Source organism: Hippopotamus amphibius, chromosome 4 (genome assembly GCF_030028045.1).
Source record: "Hippopotamus amphibius kiboko isolate mHipAmp2 chromosome 4, mHipAmp2.hap2, whole genome shotgun sequence".
NCBI classification, from domain to species: domain Eukaryota; kingdom Metazoa; phylum Chordata; class Mammalia; order Artiodactyla; family Hippopotamidae; genus Hippopotamus; species Hippopotamus amphibius.
In genome coordinates, this window is record NC_080189.1 from 129,147,353 (window position 1) to 129,165,452 (window position 18,100).

Genomic DNA, 18,100 nt, shown 5'->3' on the forward strand with positions numbered 1-18,100 from the left:
ACAACTAGAGAAAGCCCGTGTTCAGTAACGAAGAACCAACACAACCAATTAATTAAAGAAAACAAAACAAAAAACCAGGGCAGAGCTTAATCAGGACAGTCAGTGACATTTCAAGAACAGAAGAACTCTGTTGGGCAATGAGGGCTTGCTGCCCAAAATTGTTTGTGATCTGAGACTACTTTAGAACTACATGTTTGCAGGTCATCATGACGCTTTGCTACTATTCATTTTATGAAACAAAAGCCTGTTGTTACACTCAAACTCGTAATTTCGTTCTTTTAAATTTTTCTAATTGTGATTAAAGAAAACAACACATTGTACCTTACTCCGTGTAACCTGCAATACTCTGACACACCCATAGCTTTTTGTTTTGTTTACTTAACCGCCAGTCGGGTACTATGCAGGTGATGAAAATTGAAAATATACGAGCAGAAAGTAAACCAAAGAATGGGAAACAAAACGAGCAGTGAAGAGATTGAAAAAAGGAGGAAGATATTTAGAGGAGGAATAAAAGTGCTAAGTTAGACTGGAAAAGGAAACGAAAGGGGGTGGGGAGGGAGGAGGCTCATTGGGTCAGAAGCAATCTACGGTCTCCGTCTTCGTTCTCGACGGGTAAATCAGCAGATTCAGACCCCTGACCTTGAAAGTGTTCTTCAGCTGATTTACAATTGCCCATGACTTCCCAGCGACTCCATTTGTAACCACTGAAGTCTCCACTGGGTGGAGTAGCCACAGCAGAACTGTTCAGACAGCCTTTATTCTCTCTCGGAAGGCTCAAGATCGCCTACATTGTTGCCTGTAAGCATGTGTTTTCTTCAATACACCTCCCCATCCCCCCATTCATCTTGATTTCAACCGTGTCGGGGATTCGGCAGAGACTTGGTGATGCGTGCACTGGGTCAGAGTTTTGAGTCCCTTAGGCAAGCCAAAAACAGAAAACCTAGAGGGGATCAGAGTGCCAGGCGCTGAAAGGCGGAAACTGAGTTAGGAGGTAACTGCGTCTGGTGAGAGACCCCACCTCCAGAGTCTAACCACCTACTGTAGACTGGTCCCCACATCCAGTGGCAGAGCGCGTGAGCGGCTGGTTACTAGGCAACCGGAGGTCTCGCGAGACACACATTGCGCCTGCGCACTGCCGCTTTAGGGCCTTCTCCTGCGCCTCCGCCCCGCTCCTAATCTCAGGGTTTTTAGAGATCGGGCCTCGCTCTGTTGCGACGCCCTGGGCCGACTTTCCCATTCAGGAGGAAGGTGTTTTCTGAGCGGTCCCACCCCCCCCTTCTTCCGCCGCACCGCACCGGAAGGCGGGGGCTGTGCGCACGCGCAGCGCGGCCCACGTGGAGCTGGCGCAGAAGCGATCGTGAGTAGGGGCGCCTGTGCGGGTGTCTGAGCTCCGGAGGGGCCGCTGGTGGGGGTCGAGCCTGGCACTCGGTCGGGTGCGCGCAAGGTCTCCCAGGCTCCCTCTCCCTGGGGCCGCCCCCGCCAGTGCCCGCGTGTTTGCCAGCTCTCTGCCTGGAGTTGAGCGTCTGCTGGGTATGAGAAACAGCGAGATAAAGCCCCACCTGGCCCTTCTGTACTCCGCGCTCTAGAAGTGGAGGCGGACAAGACAATGACTCCAGTCGTGTGTGCTATATAGTAAAGTAGGCACTCGACAGAGAGGCGGCAGACCGTAGGGAGAGATTAACTCTAGGAACTGGGGCTTTCATCCCCTCGGTTACCGGATCCACAAATCCGGAGTCCTTACTGAGTGCTTCCTCTGCTTTACTCCCAGTTGATCACCAAGTCGGGCGGGTTGTACCTCCTGACTGTTTCAACTAGCATGTATTTCTGTCCCCTCTGCGGCTACTCTAGTGAAGGCCACCGTCATTTCTTACCAGGGCTACTCGGGAGCCTCTTTGCTGCTTCCAGTCTTGGCAAAGGACTCCTACCTGGCCTGAGTCTACAAATACCTTTCTATGATGCCTTTCCACTGTAACGTTTGCAAGTCTTCACCATCTGGTCCTTCCTTCCATTTCTTCGTGTCTCTCCACTCTCTCTAGCATCTCTGTCCTGACGACATGGACATCATTTCCTTTAACGCAGTTTCCTGGGTTGCCCCTCCGAATATTCTTCAGATGGGGGTTAAAAGGTCACTTCCTCCAGGAAGCCCTTCCTGACCTCCTCAACTGAGTCAGGCGTCTGTCCAGTATCCTGTACTTCCCTGACCTTAATGTGCATCACATCTTATTCCTTGCTGATAAGTCTCCCTCACAGATTCTAAGCGCAGTGAGTTCAGTGGCTGTTTTTGCTTTAATTCGTAATGTTTCTGGCCTGGTGCACTGTGGATAATCCACAAATATTTGTTAAAGTGAGAAAAGTGGTGGTGGGGCAGAGGGTGGGAGTAGTTTTCTGGGCAGAGGGAATGTGTATAAAGCCAGGAGGGGAGGAACTGATGGCCTCATTAAACAGTATGTGGTTTGGTGATGGAGCCTAAGGAGGAAGGCTGATGGGGAGGTGGGGGCCCTTGGATGTCACCTCAGTGAGTTCGCACTTGATCTTACGGGCAGCAGAGGCTTCCAAAAGCTCCTCAGCAAGGCCTTCCTAATTTTCTCCTCCAAAGCTGTTACTTGTTCCACTTTGGTTTCGCATTATATCCCGTGAGATTCTACTTATCGAACCACTTGGTTCTTGTCTCACCTCCCTAGACTCTGAAGACAGGAGGAGCTGATGCCCAGAGCACAGAACTGTAAGTACTGACTCCCTGTTTGAATGCTGAGGCACATGAACTGCAGTTTGTGGCCTGGCAAAGCTCTGATAGATCCTCCTATTTGCTCCTTGGTCATTTATTTCCCTCTTCCTGACCACCTTCAACCTGGTGCCAGCCTCTGCCAATCACTTCATTGGATTCAGATGAGCTGCCTCCTGCTTCCTGAGCTGGAGGGGAGCAAGGGGACGATGGGGATGGGAAGGGCTGCACGGGAAGGAAGTGGCTTAGGAGGCAGATACTGAGTCTCTAGCAGTGGGTGACGATGCTGACATGAACGAGGTCTGAGCTTGCATCCCAGGGAGCTGAATTTTGGTGTCCTATGAGAAGGTGACATAGGAGGAATGTCAGAGGCGGGTAGAGATCAGGAGACCCTGTCTCAGGGCCGTCCGGTGCAGAAAGGCCCCCTGTCTTACACCAGTGGTGCCCAATCCTGGTTCTGTATCAGATTAACCGGGGCAGCCTTTTGACAACTACAATTCCGATTCAGTAGACCTGGGGTTAGGACTAACCATCTATATGTTTTTAAAAGTCACAGATTATTTTTCAGGTGCAGCCAGGACTGAAAGAGCATAAAATTTGGATTTGGGAAACCAGTTGTGACCCTGGCAAGGTGTTTAACCTGAGTCTGTTTCCTCCTCCACACACGGGGCAATTACATAGGAACTGGGTGAGGATCAAATAATTCGTGGAGGAAGTGCCTTATATGTTCTGACACAGCCCCAGGGACACCTGCTTCTCAGCGACAGCAGCCTGGCTCGTAGGGGGAAGTTTAATTGGAGGGGACTTCATCTTTAATTCTGCCTGGGGCGCTTGGGGCGGGGGGGTGGGGGGATGGGGGGAGGCCGGTAGGCATGGGATGAGTGGCCTGGAATGAGGAAATGTAGTTACCTGAAAACAGGGACAGTTCCGTACTCCAGACTTCCCCAGAGCTGGCTCGTTTAACTTCCTTCAGTTTCACAACGTGGGTTCCCAGCTGAGCCCAGGAAGAAAGTGAGGAAGAAAACTGAGGGAAGAAAGAGGAACACAGTTGCCTCTGGGTGGGTTAAATAGGACACATTCCTGAGAACAGTGGTTTATAACATTTCCCCAGCAAGGATCCCTCTTACTATTTTGCCTTAATGGATTAATATCTTTAAATGTCATTACGAGATTTCCCTAGTTTTCATCACATTGTCAGCCAGAGGAACAGCCAGCTTGGACTTTCCAGAGGGAGGGGGAATCGGTGTATCCGTGTTTTAGGAAGGACAGACAAGAAACTTAGGATCCAGGGAGAGGAGACTTACAAAAGGGCACAGAACGAAACTATCATTTGGATTTTTAGCCTTGTGCACACATCACGGTCCCAGTTCATAAAAACTCACACTTGGTTAACCACGAATGGCAGAGGCTTCCAGGGCCCTCAAAGGTGGACCCGGGGCAGGCAGACTCAGGGGCTTACGGAGGCAGCGGTGGGAACGTGTTCAAGCCTGAACCCCGGTGCCCATGACTCTGATTGGGGGTGCTCAGTGAATATTTGCTGAATGGATTGACGAAGCCTAAGTAGAGAGTAATTTAGAAACTGGTAACACATCTATCAGACTAATACCATAGGTCCTGAAGGGAATAGATAATTGTGAACAAGTGGCAACATGGAACATTTTTAATAAATGAAATAAATAGAATTTCACTATGATTATAGTAACAGAAAACATTTGTAAATTGCCTGTATGTGAATGAAAATCAAGTCAGGGGGAAATGGGGAAAATAAATGACTTAAAAGAGATTAGGTATATGGTCACACATATATGTGTATATATATATGTATGTACATGTTCTATATAAGTAGGCTTGCTAAGCCTTTCAAAAATCAGAAAGAGCACAACCTAGATATCCTTAAGATGTGTATGTCTAGTTAACATGAATTTTCCTTTGTCGTTTTGCTCCTCTGTGAAGGATTTTCAGAATGGCCGCAGCCCCCCAAGCACCAGGGAGGGGCTCTGTGCGGAAGACGAGACCTTTACCTGTGAAGACATCATTGAACAACCCGTACGGCATCTGCTGGGGCACCCTGGACAGGGAGGATATGCACTTCATACTACAGACCCTGGAGGACAGGATTAAATCTCTTGGGCTTCAGAAGATTGAGGACAGGAAGAGGAAGAAAAAGCAGCCCCCTTTCAAAAGACAAAGTGGAGACATGTGCAGTGTGGATGTGGACACTGGTGAGGCCCCGAAGGAAGAAAAGCCAGAAGGTGACCCCCAGGTGTCAGGGTGGACCCCTGCTGACATCAGGAAGCAGCTCGCCATCGGCGTCAACGAGGTCACCAGAGCGCTGGAGAGGAACGAGCTGCTCTTGGCCTTGGCATGTAAGTCAGCCAAGCCGGCCATCATCACCGCGCACCTGGTACAGCTGAGCGTTAGCAGAGGTGTCCCCGCCTGCCAAGTGCCCCGGCTCAGCGAGAGGCTCGCACCCGCCATGGGCTTAAAATGCGTCCTGGCCTTGGGGTTCAAAAGAAACACCACTGCCTTTGGGGAGGAAGTGAGTGTCATCATCCCCAGGGTCCCCCATCTGGATGTGCCTTGGCTCCAGGACACACTCAAACACCCCAGGGAGGACCTGGAGACGGAACATTTGGAAAGCCAAGACAAAGAGATTTTGGACACTTCCTTCGAAGACCTCTCTAAACCCAAGAGAAAGCTTGCTGAGTGTCAGCAGGCTGTCATGTTACAACCCCTGAAAATAAAGAAACTGATTCCAAACCCCAATAAGATAAGGAAACCACCCAAAAGTAAAAAAACAGCTTCAAAGTAATCTTCTATAAACCTGTCACTTCATACAGTTGTCAAATGACACCTTGGAGAAGCCTTGAAATGAATAAAATGACATATAGTCTTGGGACACTGTTTAGAATCCTTCCTTTCAAATGTGTAAGATTCTCCATGACTGTAGAGTACAGATACGCTGAAGCACAGAACGCTAAGTGTAGGGAAAATTCAGCAGTGTGAATACCCAAACAAAAATTTATTGAAACTAATGTCCATGCGTGTATAAATTCACTTTTTAAAAGGCTGGTAAAATGCTTGTAAGCAAGTGCATCTGTATCCTGCAATGCTGAACATCTTTCTATTAAACTTGGCAACTGTACCACGTAAACATAGTTCTGGTTGGTGGGGGAGATGAAACTGCACTGCAGATGTACCCTCAGCTGGAAAGGAAAGATACCAAATGCCAAGCAATACACTGTCCTCAGAAACAATAATTATTTTTTACTGTCAGCTTGCCTTTCTTTGTAGGCAGACCTAAACATGGGCTTGGGAGAAAGGCTAAACATTTGTAGAAATTGCCAGGTAAGGTATTTTGTTAGAATTCTAGTTAGAATTCACCACTTTACAGGGTTAACTTACTTCCTTGGGACTTTAATGTGTATCAAAGTATGATGGTAATTAGGTGAAATGAGACAGGAAGAGAATAAAAAAATAAATGGAGGAGCTTGGATGCTCAGAGGTGGTTCTGCCCTGACAGGGGTCGTTCATGTTCATATATGGAGTATAATCAATGCTCTGTGTTAAAGTACCTGCTAGTTACAGCATGTGTTTGGAAAAGGTACTTTTTGTAATTTATGGGTAAGGTACTGGATTGCCAGAGTTTATTTTCAGCCTAAATAGTGGTTGATCTGTGGATTATGTCACCTCTATTCATTTTAATTTACTGGATGCCATCTTGACCAAAACGGGGGTGGGGGGCAAGGATACCTCATGGATGAGAGCATTTCCATTACTGACGAAGGACACGGGGTGGTGGGGGGGGGGGGTTTGAATCTATAAGACACTATACTGCACTGAAATTTAGTTCTAACGGTTACTTTAAAAACACAAGCAGTTGTAGTGATTTTCTATTTTAAAATGCTCATTGGTAACAGGCTTAAATTGTAAAGAGGCAAACGTGCTAGTCATTTATTAATTACTGAATATGAAGTCTGTAACAACCGTAGTCATGTAAGTAAACAGAGGAACAATGCCACAGTTTCTTCGTGAGGTGAGCCTGTGACAGAATTTCTGAGGGGCAGTCCTGCAATTGAGAACCTCCCTCCTGTAAGTAGGTGCCAATAGAAACGAGTGGAACGTAATTCTCAACTGCAGCCTCCACTCCAGATTACATTAAAAATCTCGTTTACTTAATTCTGGTGTTTCAGTGAATTGGTTCACTTTTGCTTCTGAAGCCATCCTCCTCCTGTTAGGAAAAAATGGTAACGCAATTGGGTTTGAATCATCCTACAGCAGAAGTCTTCCCTTGCGTCTTCAAGAAGGAAAACGGCGCTGTCCTACATTAGAGACAACTTTGGGACCCACACGCGCCCCCTAGTGGAAGTCCAGGGGTGCCACAGCTGTGGGGTGGCCTTCAGGATGATGGGAAGCTGCAGAAAGTGGCTTTCTGATTTTTAGAGGAAATCAGGGACGACGGAATTTTTTTTCTGTAAGGAGTCAGGTTGTAAAGATGTTAGGTCTTTGGGTCCACAGTTTCTGTCGGAACAACTCAACTCTGCTTTTTGTAGCATGAAGCAGCCACACACAGGCAACACATGAATGAATGAATGAATGTGGCCTTGTTCCCATAAAACTTTATTTATGGTCGCTGAAATCTCAATTTCCTATAATTTTTATGTTACAGATGTTACTCTTTTGATTTTTTTTTTTCTCCTTAACCATTCAAAAATGTAAACACCAATCTTAGCTCATGGGCTGAGCTTAGCTCACAGGCCAGTGTGCTAGCTCCTGCCTGGTATAAAGTATGCTTGTTTCTTTTGACTACTTGTAACAGGAAGGAAGGGCATCCTGTTGTCTAAGGTAATTAGATTTTTCTGGACTGAATGGCTTAGGCACTGGTACGTAAAGGCAGGAAGGAGTATCTAACTTTGTGGTATTTGAGTCGAGGCCATTTTAGGTGGCCTTGTCCAGCATTTTTTTCCCCTTGGGCTGTTGGCGATATATACATATCTATGTACACCGAGAAACTTGGTTTTTCAAATCCTAGATAAAAACACCATAAGTAACAAAACCATGAGACTTATTTACAAATAAGACATCTTCCTAGAGCATGACAGCTTTCATGATAAATTAGAGTCCGCGTAAAGGAATATGTGCAATTCTGCATAAGTAATAAAAAACATTCAAATTATCAGTATCCTGACAGCACTAATAAAGTCCACTGGGCATGTCTTCTGACTTGAGGGCTTTGATATTTCTTTTCCTCACCTATCCTGGCTGTTGCTGAGAAGAAAAGTCTCTGCAGGAGCAGAAAAGTCTAGTTCGTCAGGGGTGCATGCTCTTCAGAGAGCACACTTAATGTCTGCCCCAAACCTTATTTTGGAACCAATCCACCAGCCTGCCGAAGATCAAAGTACACGTTTGTATGTTTACTGATGTGACAACTTCGCTTCTCGAGAAATAGTCACCAGTACACCTTTATCTCACTTTTCACTTTAAAACACACTGCTCATCACTGAGTTACAAAAGTGCTGGCTCCACAGATGCTCCCTAGGAGACGGTGTGCAGTGATGTAAGTAAACCCTTTCCAAGTGGCTCCCTCATGCTGCTACGTGGGCCCGCAGACCGCCACTGAATAAAGAGAGGCAGCCGTTTATCTCCATGCGACGACGAAGATTTTCTTACACAATTCTGTGACTTCTGTTCAGCCCGCAGAAAAGCAGGACCTTTTCTAGAGAGAGGAACAAATACCTTCTCTTCATCAAGAGACACTCAGAAGGTTGAAAATTAGAGGAATGTGCTCTTTGTATCTTCCTTCCATCCCTTCTATAAATGGGTCAACAGTGAAAAAAAGGAGGAATGTTAACATCCTAGCTAGAAATGTGTTCTATTGGTCACAAACGATGTTTTTCCATCTTTTCTGTTACTGACACTTCGATGTCACATAAATTGTGCTTTTATTCTTCTTTGGAATGGCAGTTCAGGGAATCATTAACTAGGGTATTAATGAATGATGACATCAGAGTCCTAAAAATAGGAATATCCATCTACTGTAATACGAGTCCAACCTAAAGGGAGGGAAGAAATGGAATAGTAAAAACAAGTGAGCAAGAAAAATTAAATTATAATATAATACAACAGATCTATATTTTTAAAAAGCTAGTAAGAAAAAACCTCTCAACAATCCGAAGAAAAGCAAATATGGGATTCTGTAGGTAAATTTATCAAGGTTGCAAAAGTTTATCAACTTCACTTACCTTTTCGGACTCTGTCCCTGGACACCTCCAGTTGTACAAGTAATACTGTAAATTGCCATCGCCTATGCCAAATTTGAGTTTTTCCAAGAATGTCTTATTTTCCATCAAATCTAGAGCATTGAATACATCAAATCCTTTCTGTCAATGTAAAAAAAAATTTTTTTAAATTTTAAAGTATCAAAGGATTACTGTTTTGTATATTATGTATTTCAGTATAACACTGCATTCCCCTTCTAACAGCTTGAACTGATTATGCCTTTATAATAAGGTTTAATGTCTGTAATATACAGTACAGGTTAGGAATTCAGTTCAAAACCATCTTATTAAACTAGCAAGCAGCAAATCTGATGGAGTCGGCAAGATTATCCAGAAATGCTGAAGCAAAAAGTGCAGTCTGATGGCTAACACTGACACAGAATAATCTACTAAGATTTCAGGAAATATTTTGTCCGTTTTCGAAGGAAACAGTTGCCAAGATGGCTCCATCACCAGAACTGTTAGTCACTGGCCCTTCTAAGTTCTGACTTACCCAGACCTACAGCCAGGAAACCAAACCTGTACAGACTTGAGATCATGTATTTGTCTTGGGCTGACAATGGGAAATAAATTTATTAACACTTCAATAGTAAAAACAGAATTTAAAAAAAAGATAATACTATGCAGCATGTGATACAGACGAAGCACCTACATTTCTATTTCTCAGGGGTTTTAACTAAATAGCTTATTACTGGCCTTTTTGGGGAAGTAGTTGAAAATGAGCTAAAGAGCAAAGAATCAAAGGAGAATGCTGATTTGGGGATCCACTTATAATAGATTTAAAAAATGTTTCCAGTGATCAAATACTAGAAGAATACAAGGAAGACATTTTTGATGTGTTGCTCCCACTTTCTTATGAACAATATTTTCTCATTCAGCAATTACATCAAAATGACCCCGTCAGCTGATTTCAATTTCTTTTTAAAGGAAAATGTTTATTTGTAGCAAGAATTTAACAATTATCCTAACTACTACACTGAAGAAATAGAATAATAATGCAAATATAGAAAGGAACATCTTGAATTTAATTCTTTTCATTTTAAATTCTTTTACTAATAATAATTTTAATAATTAAAATTAAATCTCTTTAATTTTAAAATTCAGAGACTATTTAGTTGAACCAAAAAAACTTACTGTTGCCAATTATTCACTGCAACACAGACACTCATTCACAGCATCTGTGTTTTTCACAAACTGAAGATCTATGGCAGTCTTGCACTGAGCAAATCTATCAGAGTCATTTTTCCAATAGCATTTGCTCATTTCGTGTCTCTGCGTTCCATTTTGGTAATTCTTATAATATTTCAAACTTTTTCATTATTATATTTGTTATGGTGATCTGTGATCTCTGATATTATGACTACAACTCTCTGAAGGCTCAGATGATGGTTATGAAGGCTCAAATTATGGTCTATGTATTGTTTAGATATACTACTGCACACTTAACAGACTATACTATAGTGTAAAGATAACTTTCATATGTACTGGGAAGCCAAAAAATTCGTGTGGCCTGCTTAATCTCGATGCTTGCCTTACTGTGGTGATCTGGAACTGAACCTGTAATATTTCTATAAAGTATGCCTGTATCATGGGATCACGTGTTTTTCTTTTTTTTTTACATTTTTTTCCTTCAGATCTTTGTTGGAGTATAATAGCTTTACAATGTTGTGCCAGTTTCTACTGTACAACAAAGTGAATCAGCTGTATTTTTACACATAACCCCATATCCCCTCCCTCTTAAGCCTGCCTCCCACCCTCCCTATACCAACCCCCTATGTCATCACCAACATATTTTTCTTACATTCCTTATATTATGAATTTTATGTATTTTTATATAAGGGTTAAAAGTTTCTAATTTGTACAAAATGACTTTTTGGTTAGGTTACAATAGAATTAATGGTGAAAACAGTCACTAAAGTTTAAAAAAAATAAACTCTTAACAAATTTCTTCCTTTGATTGATAGTCAACAGTAAAAAGCATCTCAAACAAATCCACCCTGTGTGGAAGGAAATACAACAAGATGTTTTATATACTTTGACACACACGTGGAGACACACATGGGACCACAAGGAGTGAGCCGCGTACCAGCTTGGCAATGATGAGTGCATCGCTCATGAGGTCCAGCAGCGGCGTCTCCGTGTGGATGTTGTAGAAGGAGTAGGCGGCTTTGAGGCTCTTGTGAGCGGGGTGATGCATGACTGTGGAGGGGAGTGTGTAGAAGCTCAGGAAGTCAGTTAGTTTACCACTGGAGTTCTAAAGAACAAAGGTAACGTCAGGTAAACATCTCTTTGAACAAGCTTCTTCCAGCCATTTCAGCTCACTTCTTGATCTCTGACTTGCACCACAGCTTTCAACAGAACGAAAAGCAACAGCTCATGCTCCCCTCTCCAGGTCTGCCGTGGAGCCCCTTATCATGTGCTGCACGGAGGCCAAGGAGGAGCGTGGAGCTGTGCCTCAGCCTAAGTGCTCGTCGGCGACTGACATCGAGTTCTTAAGAGGGAGAATGTTCTAAAAGGAATGCTGCTCTCTGGTTTACTAACGAGTCTCTCTAGACTTACAGGGCAGTGATAAAAGTAAATTCATTGTTTTTGCAGGAATAAGAGCACCAAGGACTGAAGGCTACCTTTTCCAACTAAAGGATACTGTATAATGTCTAACATCTTCTTGGCACAAGGCAGGAATTTTATCAGCTTAAAGTGAAGTTGGATAGGGTTTGGAAGCAGTTTTTTTTAAAAGCTTGTATAAGGCATTGGTACTGCACCAAAATATATGTGAACAACTGAGGAAATCTGAAAATCAAAAATCAAAAGGGATGCAAAAGATGGTGTTTCGTCATCACTGGTATACCTTTCAATACAAGAAATTAGCCAATATTGTTTGGGTTGTTTCAATTAGCTGCAGTGAGCTATGCAAGTCTGCATACAATTCAAACTATGATATATTTGAATTATACCGCTGCAGAGGCTAGCCCACATATGCCATCGCTAGTTATTTGTTTTAGCAGAAAATTCCAGAGGGATGGATTATCTGGTTTTTGAGTGCTTCTGATTCATTAAACCCTTTTTCCAGACATTATGAAATTAAAGATGTTAAGCTAAAGTGATTCTCTACTGCACTATATTAGCAGCTTAGTATTAGAGTTGACTTAAAGACCTAAATTTTCAGCTTTATTAAGGATTTTCAACTTGAAAAACAACACAGCAGAAATTAGAGGGAAAAAAAAAATCACTGGGATGGGCTCAATAGTAGAGTGTAGATGACAGAGGATAGAATCACCGAACTTGGAAGAATCCAGTAGAATTTACCCAATCTGAAACAACAGAGAGAAGACAGACTGGGGGAAAAAAAAAAAAGACTTAAGCCTCAGGGATCTGTGGAGCAGTAACAAAAGATCTACCATTCATACCACTGGAGTCCCAGAGGGAGTGCGGGTGAAAGAATATGTGGGGCTGAAAGACAGTGGCTGAAAAGTTCCCACATCTGGCAAAACACAGATAGTAGATTCAAGAAGCCAAGTGAACTCTAAGAGGATAAACCCAAAGAAATCCACACCAAGAAACATAATAAAATTTTCAAAAACTAAAGACAGAGAGAGATCTTGACAGTACCCACAGAGAAACAACACATTACCTACATGGAAATACTAATTCAAATGACAGCAGACTGCTCACCTGAAACCACAGGGGCCAGAAGCAAGTGGCTCAAGAGCTGAAAGAAAAGAACCATCCACCGTGAATTCTGTATCTGGTGAAACTTCCTTCAGGAAAGAAGGGCTAATAAGGTCATTCTCAGACAAATGAAAACTAAAAGAATTTGTTGCTAGCAGATTAAGACTGGCCAAAGGACATTCTTCAACTAGATAGGAAATCATAAAAGAAAGCATCTTGGAGCATTAGAAAGGAAGGAAGAAAGAAGGAATAGAGATTTGGGTACATACTTTGAGCTATGCTTCTTCTCATAAGTTTTATAAACTTACTTGATGACTGAAACAAATATTATGACACCATCTGATACTCAAGACAGTGATATTTAAACGATGAGAAAGTAAAGAGACCTAAATGGAAGTAAAGTCACTTGAAGTGGTAAAATGTGGGTACCAGAAGCCTTTGAGAAGTCACATCTGTGTATTGTAATTCCCAGAGCAATCATCATGAGACCTACACAAGTATACTCAAATGCACTATAAATAAATCAAGACAGATCCAAAAATGTTCAAGGAACAGGAAGGCAAGGAAAAAGAAACATAGGGGCAAGAACCAGAAGAAACAAACAGAAAACATAATATGGAAGACTTAAGCTCTAACATATCAATAATCATCCAATGTAAATGGTCGAAACACCAATCAAAAGAAATGCGGCAGAGTGGATAAGGAAACATGGCTCAAATATATGCTGTTTACAAGAATTCACTTCAAATTCAATGACACAGATGGGTTGAAAGTAAAAGGACTGAAAAAGATATACCATACAAACATGAATTTAAAAAAAATAGGAGTGGCTGTACAGGTAGACCCAGGAGATACTGCGGGTTTGGTTCCAGACCCCTTCAATAAAGTGAATATTGTAATAATGTGAGTCACAGGAATTTTTTTGTTTTCCCAGTTCATATGAAAGTTTTGTTCAGATTATACTGTAGTCTGTTAAGTATGCAATAGCATTATGTCTAGAAAACAATGTATATACCTTAAAAAATTGCTGTCATTTGAACTTTTGGCAAGTAGAAATAGTAACATCAAAGATCATCACACCAAATATAATCATAATGAAAAAGTTTGAAATACTGCAAGAACTACCAAAATGTGACACAGAGAAACAAAGTGAGCAAATGCTGTTGGAAAAAAAGGCACCAACAGACATGCTGGACATAGGGTTACCACAAGCTTTCAATTTGTGAAAAATGCATTATCTGTTAGTACAATAAATCAGAGTGTGATAAAAGGAGGTCTACCTGTATTAATATACAAGGAAGTAGATTTCAGAGCAAAGAGAACTATGGAAGACAAAGAGGAGTATTACATGATGATAAAAAGATCAATCCACTAGAAAGACATGCAGATCCTCCAGGTATAAGCACCAAACAAGACTCTCCAGACACATCAAGAAAGACTGACAGAACTAAAGGAGAAACAGACAAATCTGCAGTTAGAGCTGGGGACTTCCACACCCTTCTCATTAACTGACAGAACTACCAGAATTAAATAAGGGCTGTGACTATAGATTCTGTAGCCATTAAAAGAGAATACTATGAACAACTTTATTCTTCTAAATTTGACAATTTAGAAGAAATAGACCAATTCCTCAAAAACCACAAACTACAGTTCACTCTTGAAAAACATGGGTGCTGACCCCCAGTGCAACTGAACATCCAGGTATAACATTACAGTCGGCCCTCCACATGGTTGGATTCAACCAACCTCGGGTTGTGTAGTTCTGTAGTATTTATAACTGGACCCACACAGTTCAAACCCATGTTGTTCAAGAGTCAACTGTATTAAAACTCAATCAAGATGAACAGTGCTATAACCATTAAAGAAAGTGAATTCATTATTTCCACAAGCAAGAATTCTCTAAGGTCAGATGGTTTCAACTGGAGAATTCTAGCAAACATTTACGGAATTAACACCAGCTCTATATAATTTCTTCTAGAAACAGAAGAGGAGGTCACACTTCCCAACTCATCTGATGAGGCCAGTAGTATCCTGATACCAAAAACAAACAAGCAAAAAAACAGTACCAAAAAAAAAAAAAAAAAAGAAACTGCAGACAAATATCTCTCATGAATTCAGCAAATACTCAACAAAATATCAGCACTCCAAATCCAATAATGTAGAAAAACCATAACCAAGTAGGTGATTTTTCTAGGTATATAAGGGTGGTCAAAGATTTGAAAATCAATAAATGAATATACCATTATCAACAGGCTGAAGAAGAAAAATCATGATTGTACCAACTGAAGCAGAAAAAGCACTGGACAAAATTCAACACCCATTTATAATAAGAACTCTCAGGAAGTTGGGAATTTTCTCAAACTGATAAGGAGCTTCCGTGAAAAACCTACTGCTAACATCATGGTGTAAGATTCATGGGGAAAGACAATGCTTTTCCCCTAATATCCAGAACAAGGCAAGGATGTCAACCTTCACCCCTCCTACTCAAGAAAGTACTATAAGGCAAGAGAAAGGAAGCAAAGGCATACACACAGGAAGGGAAGAAATAAAACTGACTGTATTTGTAGACGGCACAATGGTCTATGTGGAAATCCCAAGAAATCTCCAAATAAATTCCTGGAAATAATAAGTGATTTTAGCAACTTTGCAGGATACAAGAACAACAGAGAAAAACCAATTATATTTTTACATACTAACAATGAACACGTGGAAACCAAAATTAAAAACACAATACTATTTATAACTACTCCAAGGAAATGAAGTATCTAGGTACACACTTTTAAAAAAATGTACAGGATCTGGATGCTGAAAATTACAGAATGCTGATACAATAAGTTTTAAAAGACCTAAATAAATGGAGACATACCATGTTCATGGACTGGAAGACTTGTTAATTCTCTGTGACTTAATCTACAGATTTAATGTAATTCTTATCAAAATCCCAGCAAGGTCTTTTGTAGATAAAGACAAGCTTATTCTAAAATTTATACATAAAGGCAAAGGGACTAGATGAGCTAAAACAATCTTGACACGGAGGAATAAAGTGGGAGGGTCACTCTACCTGATACCAAGGCTTCCTATGGAGCTAGAGTAATTAAGACAACGTGGCATTTTTGGGGAAATAGACACAGAGATCAATGGAACAGAACAGAGAACCCAGAAATAGACCACAATACGAAGTATCAGTATTCAGTCTATAGAAAACTTTTACAGGGAATTCCCTGGTGGTCCAGTGTTTAGGACTTGGTGCTCTCACTGCCAGAGGCCCAGGTTCGATCCCTAGTCAGGGAACTAAGATCCTGCAAGCTGCACAGTGCAGCCAAAAAAACAAAAAAACAATAACAACAACAACAACAAAACTTTTTACAAATCAAGAAGACCAAGGTTGACTGAAGTGGCTGAATTATGCCATCTTTAACAAAGGCAGTTCAGCTCCAACCAGTTTTGCAAAAGCAAAACAATATTAAACTTGGGGCACATCCATCTCAGATGAGATCATCCAAACTGGCTTTTTCAAAACTGAGAAAAGCAACTAATCACACAGGCAACAACAGAACAGTGTCCTGATTTCCCATTATTAAATACTAAAAGTGTGCTCTTATGCCAGGAATGGCAGCTGTAAGAACAGCTGGTTCTAACAGGGTGAGCAGAAATCTGGTATAGAAGCAGTGAGTCATGGAGGCAGAGGAAGGAGAAGGGCACTCTATGATTTTCTGGAAAATGGACTCAATCGCATAGTGTTTTCATACTTCTCTGTACTATCTTATCACCTTATCTTTACCTCCACTACAAAAGTGTCAATGATGTGCTCCTGGGGGAGGAACCAGTGGGCTACTTCCTCTTCATCCATCACTGGGGCTAGATGAAACTGCTTCAGGTAACTGTTGGTTAGTTCTTGAACGGCTTTGATATCTCTTGGTTCCATTGGCCTCAAACCTGAAGTTTTTGTAACCTGTCGGAGTGAAAACAAAACCAGTTGGGAGGTTTAAATAAGAGTAAACAAACTTGGCGCCAAAGCATGGTCCCCAGACCAGCAATATTAGCATCCTATGGGAGCTTGTTAGAATTGCAGAAACTTGGGCCTGCCACAGACCTACCAAGTCAGGATGTGCAATTTCACAAGATCCCCTGGTGATTCATATACCCATAAAGCTTGAGAACCGGTAGTTTAAAATATAAGTTACACGACATGTTCTAGCCTATCTTTGTGTACCAGGTCAGTATTGCCCATGACCCAGACAAAACCAATGGGAACACTATAAGTTCATCTATATCCCTATGCCAAGAACTTTAACAGTCTACATGATAGGGTGGAACAATTTCAGCACATGTTCTAGAGTATCACACTTTAAGACTGCCACGTCGGACATTTTGGAAACACAATTGAAAATGTCTGAGAAACTGATTTTGTCCAATAGCCCGTGTAAAAGATGTAGCTCTTTTGTTTTCATAAACAACAAAAATGAAAGAAGAGTAAATCATGTCGGTCAGTATGGGAAGGTAAACATTTTAATCGCCAAGAATGAATGGCTGGTTTCCAAGATGTAGCCCTGGTCTCTCATGCCATCTTTTGATTAAAAAGTGATCAGAATGGGCATCTGAATCCATCATTCCAGAACGTTGCAATTTTCACATCAGGCCCTCAATAACAAACCCTCAATGTTAGGACAAGCTCTTTTATCCTTAAAAGAGCTCCAGACAGCAGCTATAGGAAGTGTCCAGACATCAGGACACTTGACACTAGAAATGAGAAAGCTTACTACATTTGCTCGTTTGTACAAAGCAAAAATTTAATACTTACAAATACAACTTCATTTTTCTAGTTAACTTGATTTTTTTTTCTTGAAGAAATAATGGATAAATTTTAAGAGACAAATAACTTGTATACAAATAGTGCTATTCTAGCCATATGCCAAGTACTAAAGAGACTGAATTAGTAAACAAACTAGTGTCAAAGAAAAGCCCATGCCCAAATGGCTTCACTGGTGAATTCTACCAAACTTCTACAGAAAAATTAATACGAGTTATTCACAAACTCTTCCAAAATATAAAGAGGAGGAGCCCTTCTCAACTCATTTCATGAGGCCAGTTGTTATCCTGCTACCAAGGCCAAACAAAGACAACAGCATGAAAACTAGACTAGTATCTCTTTTAAATATAGATGCAGAATTCCTCAACAAAATATTAGCACACTGTATCTGAAAATATAAAAAAGGGATTATACACCATAACCGAGTGGGACTTAGCCCAGGAATGAAAAGTTGCTTTAACATTCAGAAATCAATGTAACACACCACATCAATAGAAGAAAAGCAATCATTCTTTGCTCACAAATAAAGAAATGTAACAAAGTAAAAAAAAAATAGTGCTATTCTACCTTTTCTGTCCTAAAGTATCTCTAAGTACTTTTAGATTTTTTTTTTATTGAAGT

The 18,100-nt window shown here is 41.5% G+C and overlaps 2 protein-coding genes across 12 annotated transcripts in view; one reads left to right on the top strand and one right to left on the bottom strand.

The window, feature by feature from the left end:
• Positions 1–1,151: 1,151 nt before the first annotated feature.
• RPP38 (ribonuclease P/MRP subunit p38) lies at positions 1,152–5,612 on the top strand. Of its 6 annotated transcripts, none has more exons than XM_057731200.1 (4): positions 1,152–1,357; positions 2,682–2,722; positions 3,291–3,410; positions 4,676–5,612. In XM_057731200.1, the coding sequence occupies exon 4, from the start codon at positions 4,686–4,688 to the stop codon at positions 5,532–5,534; it is 849 nt and encodes a 282-aa protein (XP_057587183.1). In that variant the 5' UTR covers positions 1,152–1,357; positions 2,682–2,722; positions 3,291–3,410; positions 4,676–4,685; the 3' UTR covers positions 5,535–5,612. The 6 variants fall into 6 exon arrangements, with proteins under 6 accessions (XP_057587183.1, XP_057587182.1, XP_057587188.1 ...); XM_057731204.1 differs by lacking the exon at positions 1,152–1,357 and adding an exon at positions 1,371–1,530; XM_057731199.1 differs by lacking the exon at positions 3,291–3,410.
• A 1,715-nt stretch (positions 5,613–7,327) lies between these two features.
• The window catches only part of NMT2 (N-myristoyltransferase 2), a 59,427-nt gene continuing 48,654 nt past the window's right edge, over positions 7,328–18,100 (bottom strand). For all 6 annotated transcript variants that reach the window (XM_057731194.1, XM_057731193.1, XM_057731198.1 and 3 more), the window contains 4 exons: positions 16,451–16,621; positions 11,087–11,254; positions 8,965–9,102; positions 7,328–8,775 (listed from right to left, as the gene is read on the bottom strand). In XM_057731194.1, the coding sequence (XP_057587177.1) occupies positions 8,755–8,775; positions 8,965–9,102; positions 11,087–11,254; positions 16,451–16,621 (498 nt within the window). In that variant the 3' untranslated portion in view covers positions 7,328–8,754. The remainder of the gene's footprint in view (positions 8,776–8,964; positions 9,103–11,086; positions 11,255–16,450; positions 16,622–18,100) is intronic.

Excerpts from the sequence above, each read along its gene's own strand:
- RPP38 (XM_057731200.1), top strand. The coding sequence starts at position 4,686 with ATGGCCGCAGCCCCCCAAGCACCAGGGAGGGGCTCTGTGCGGAAGACG.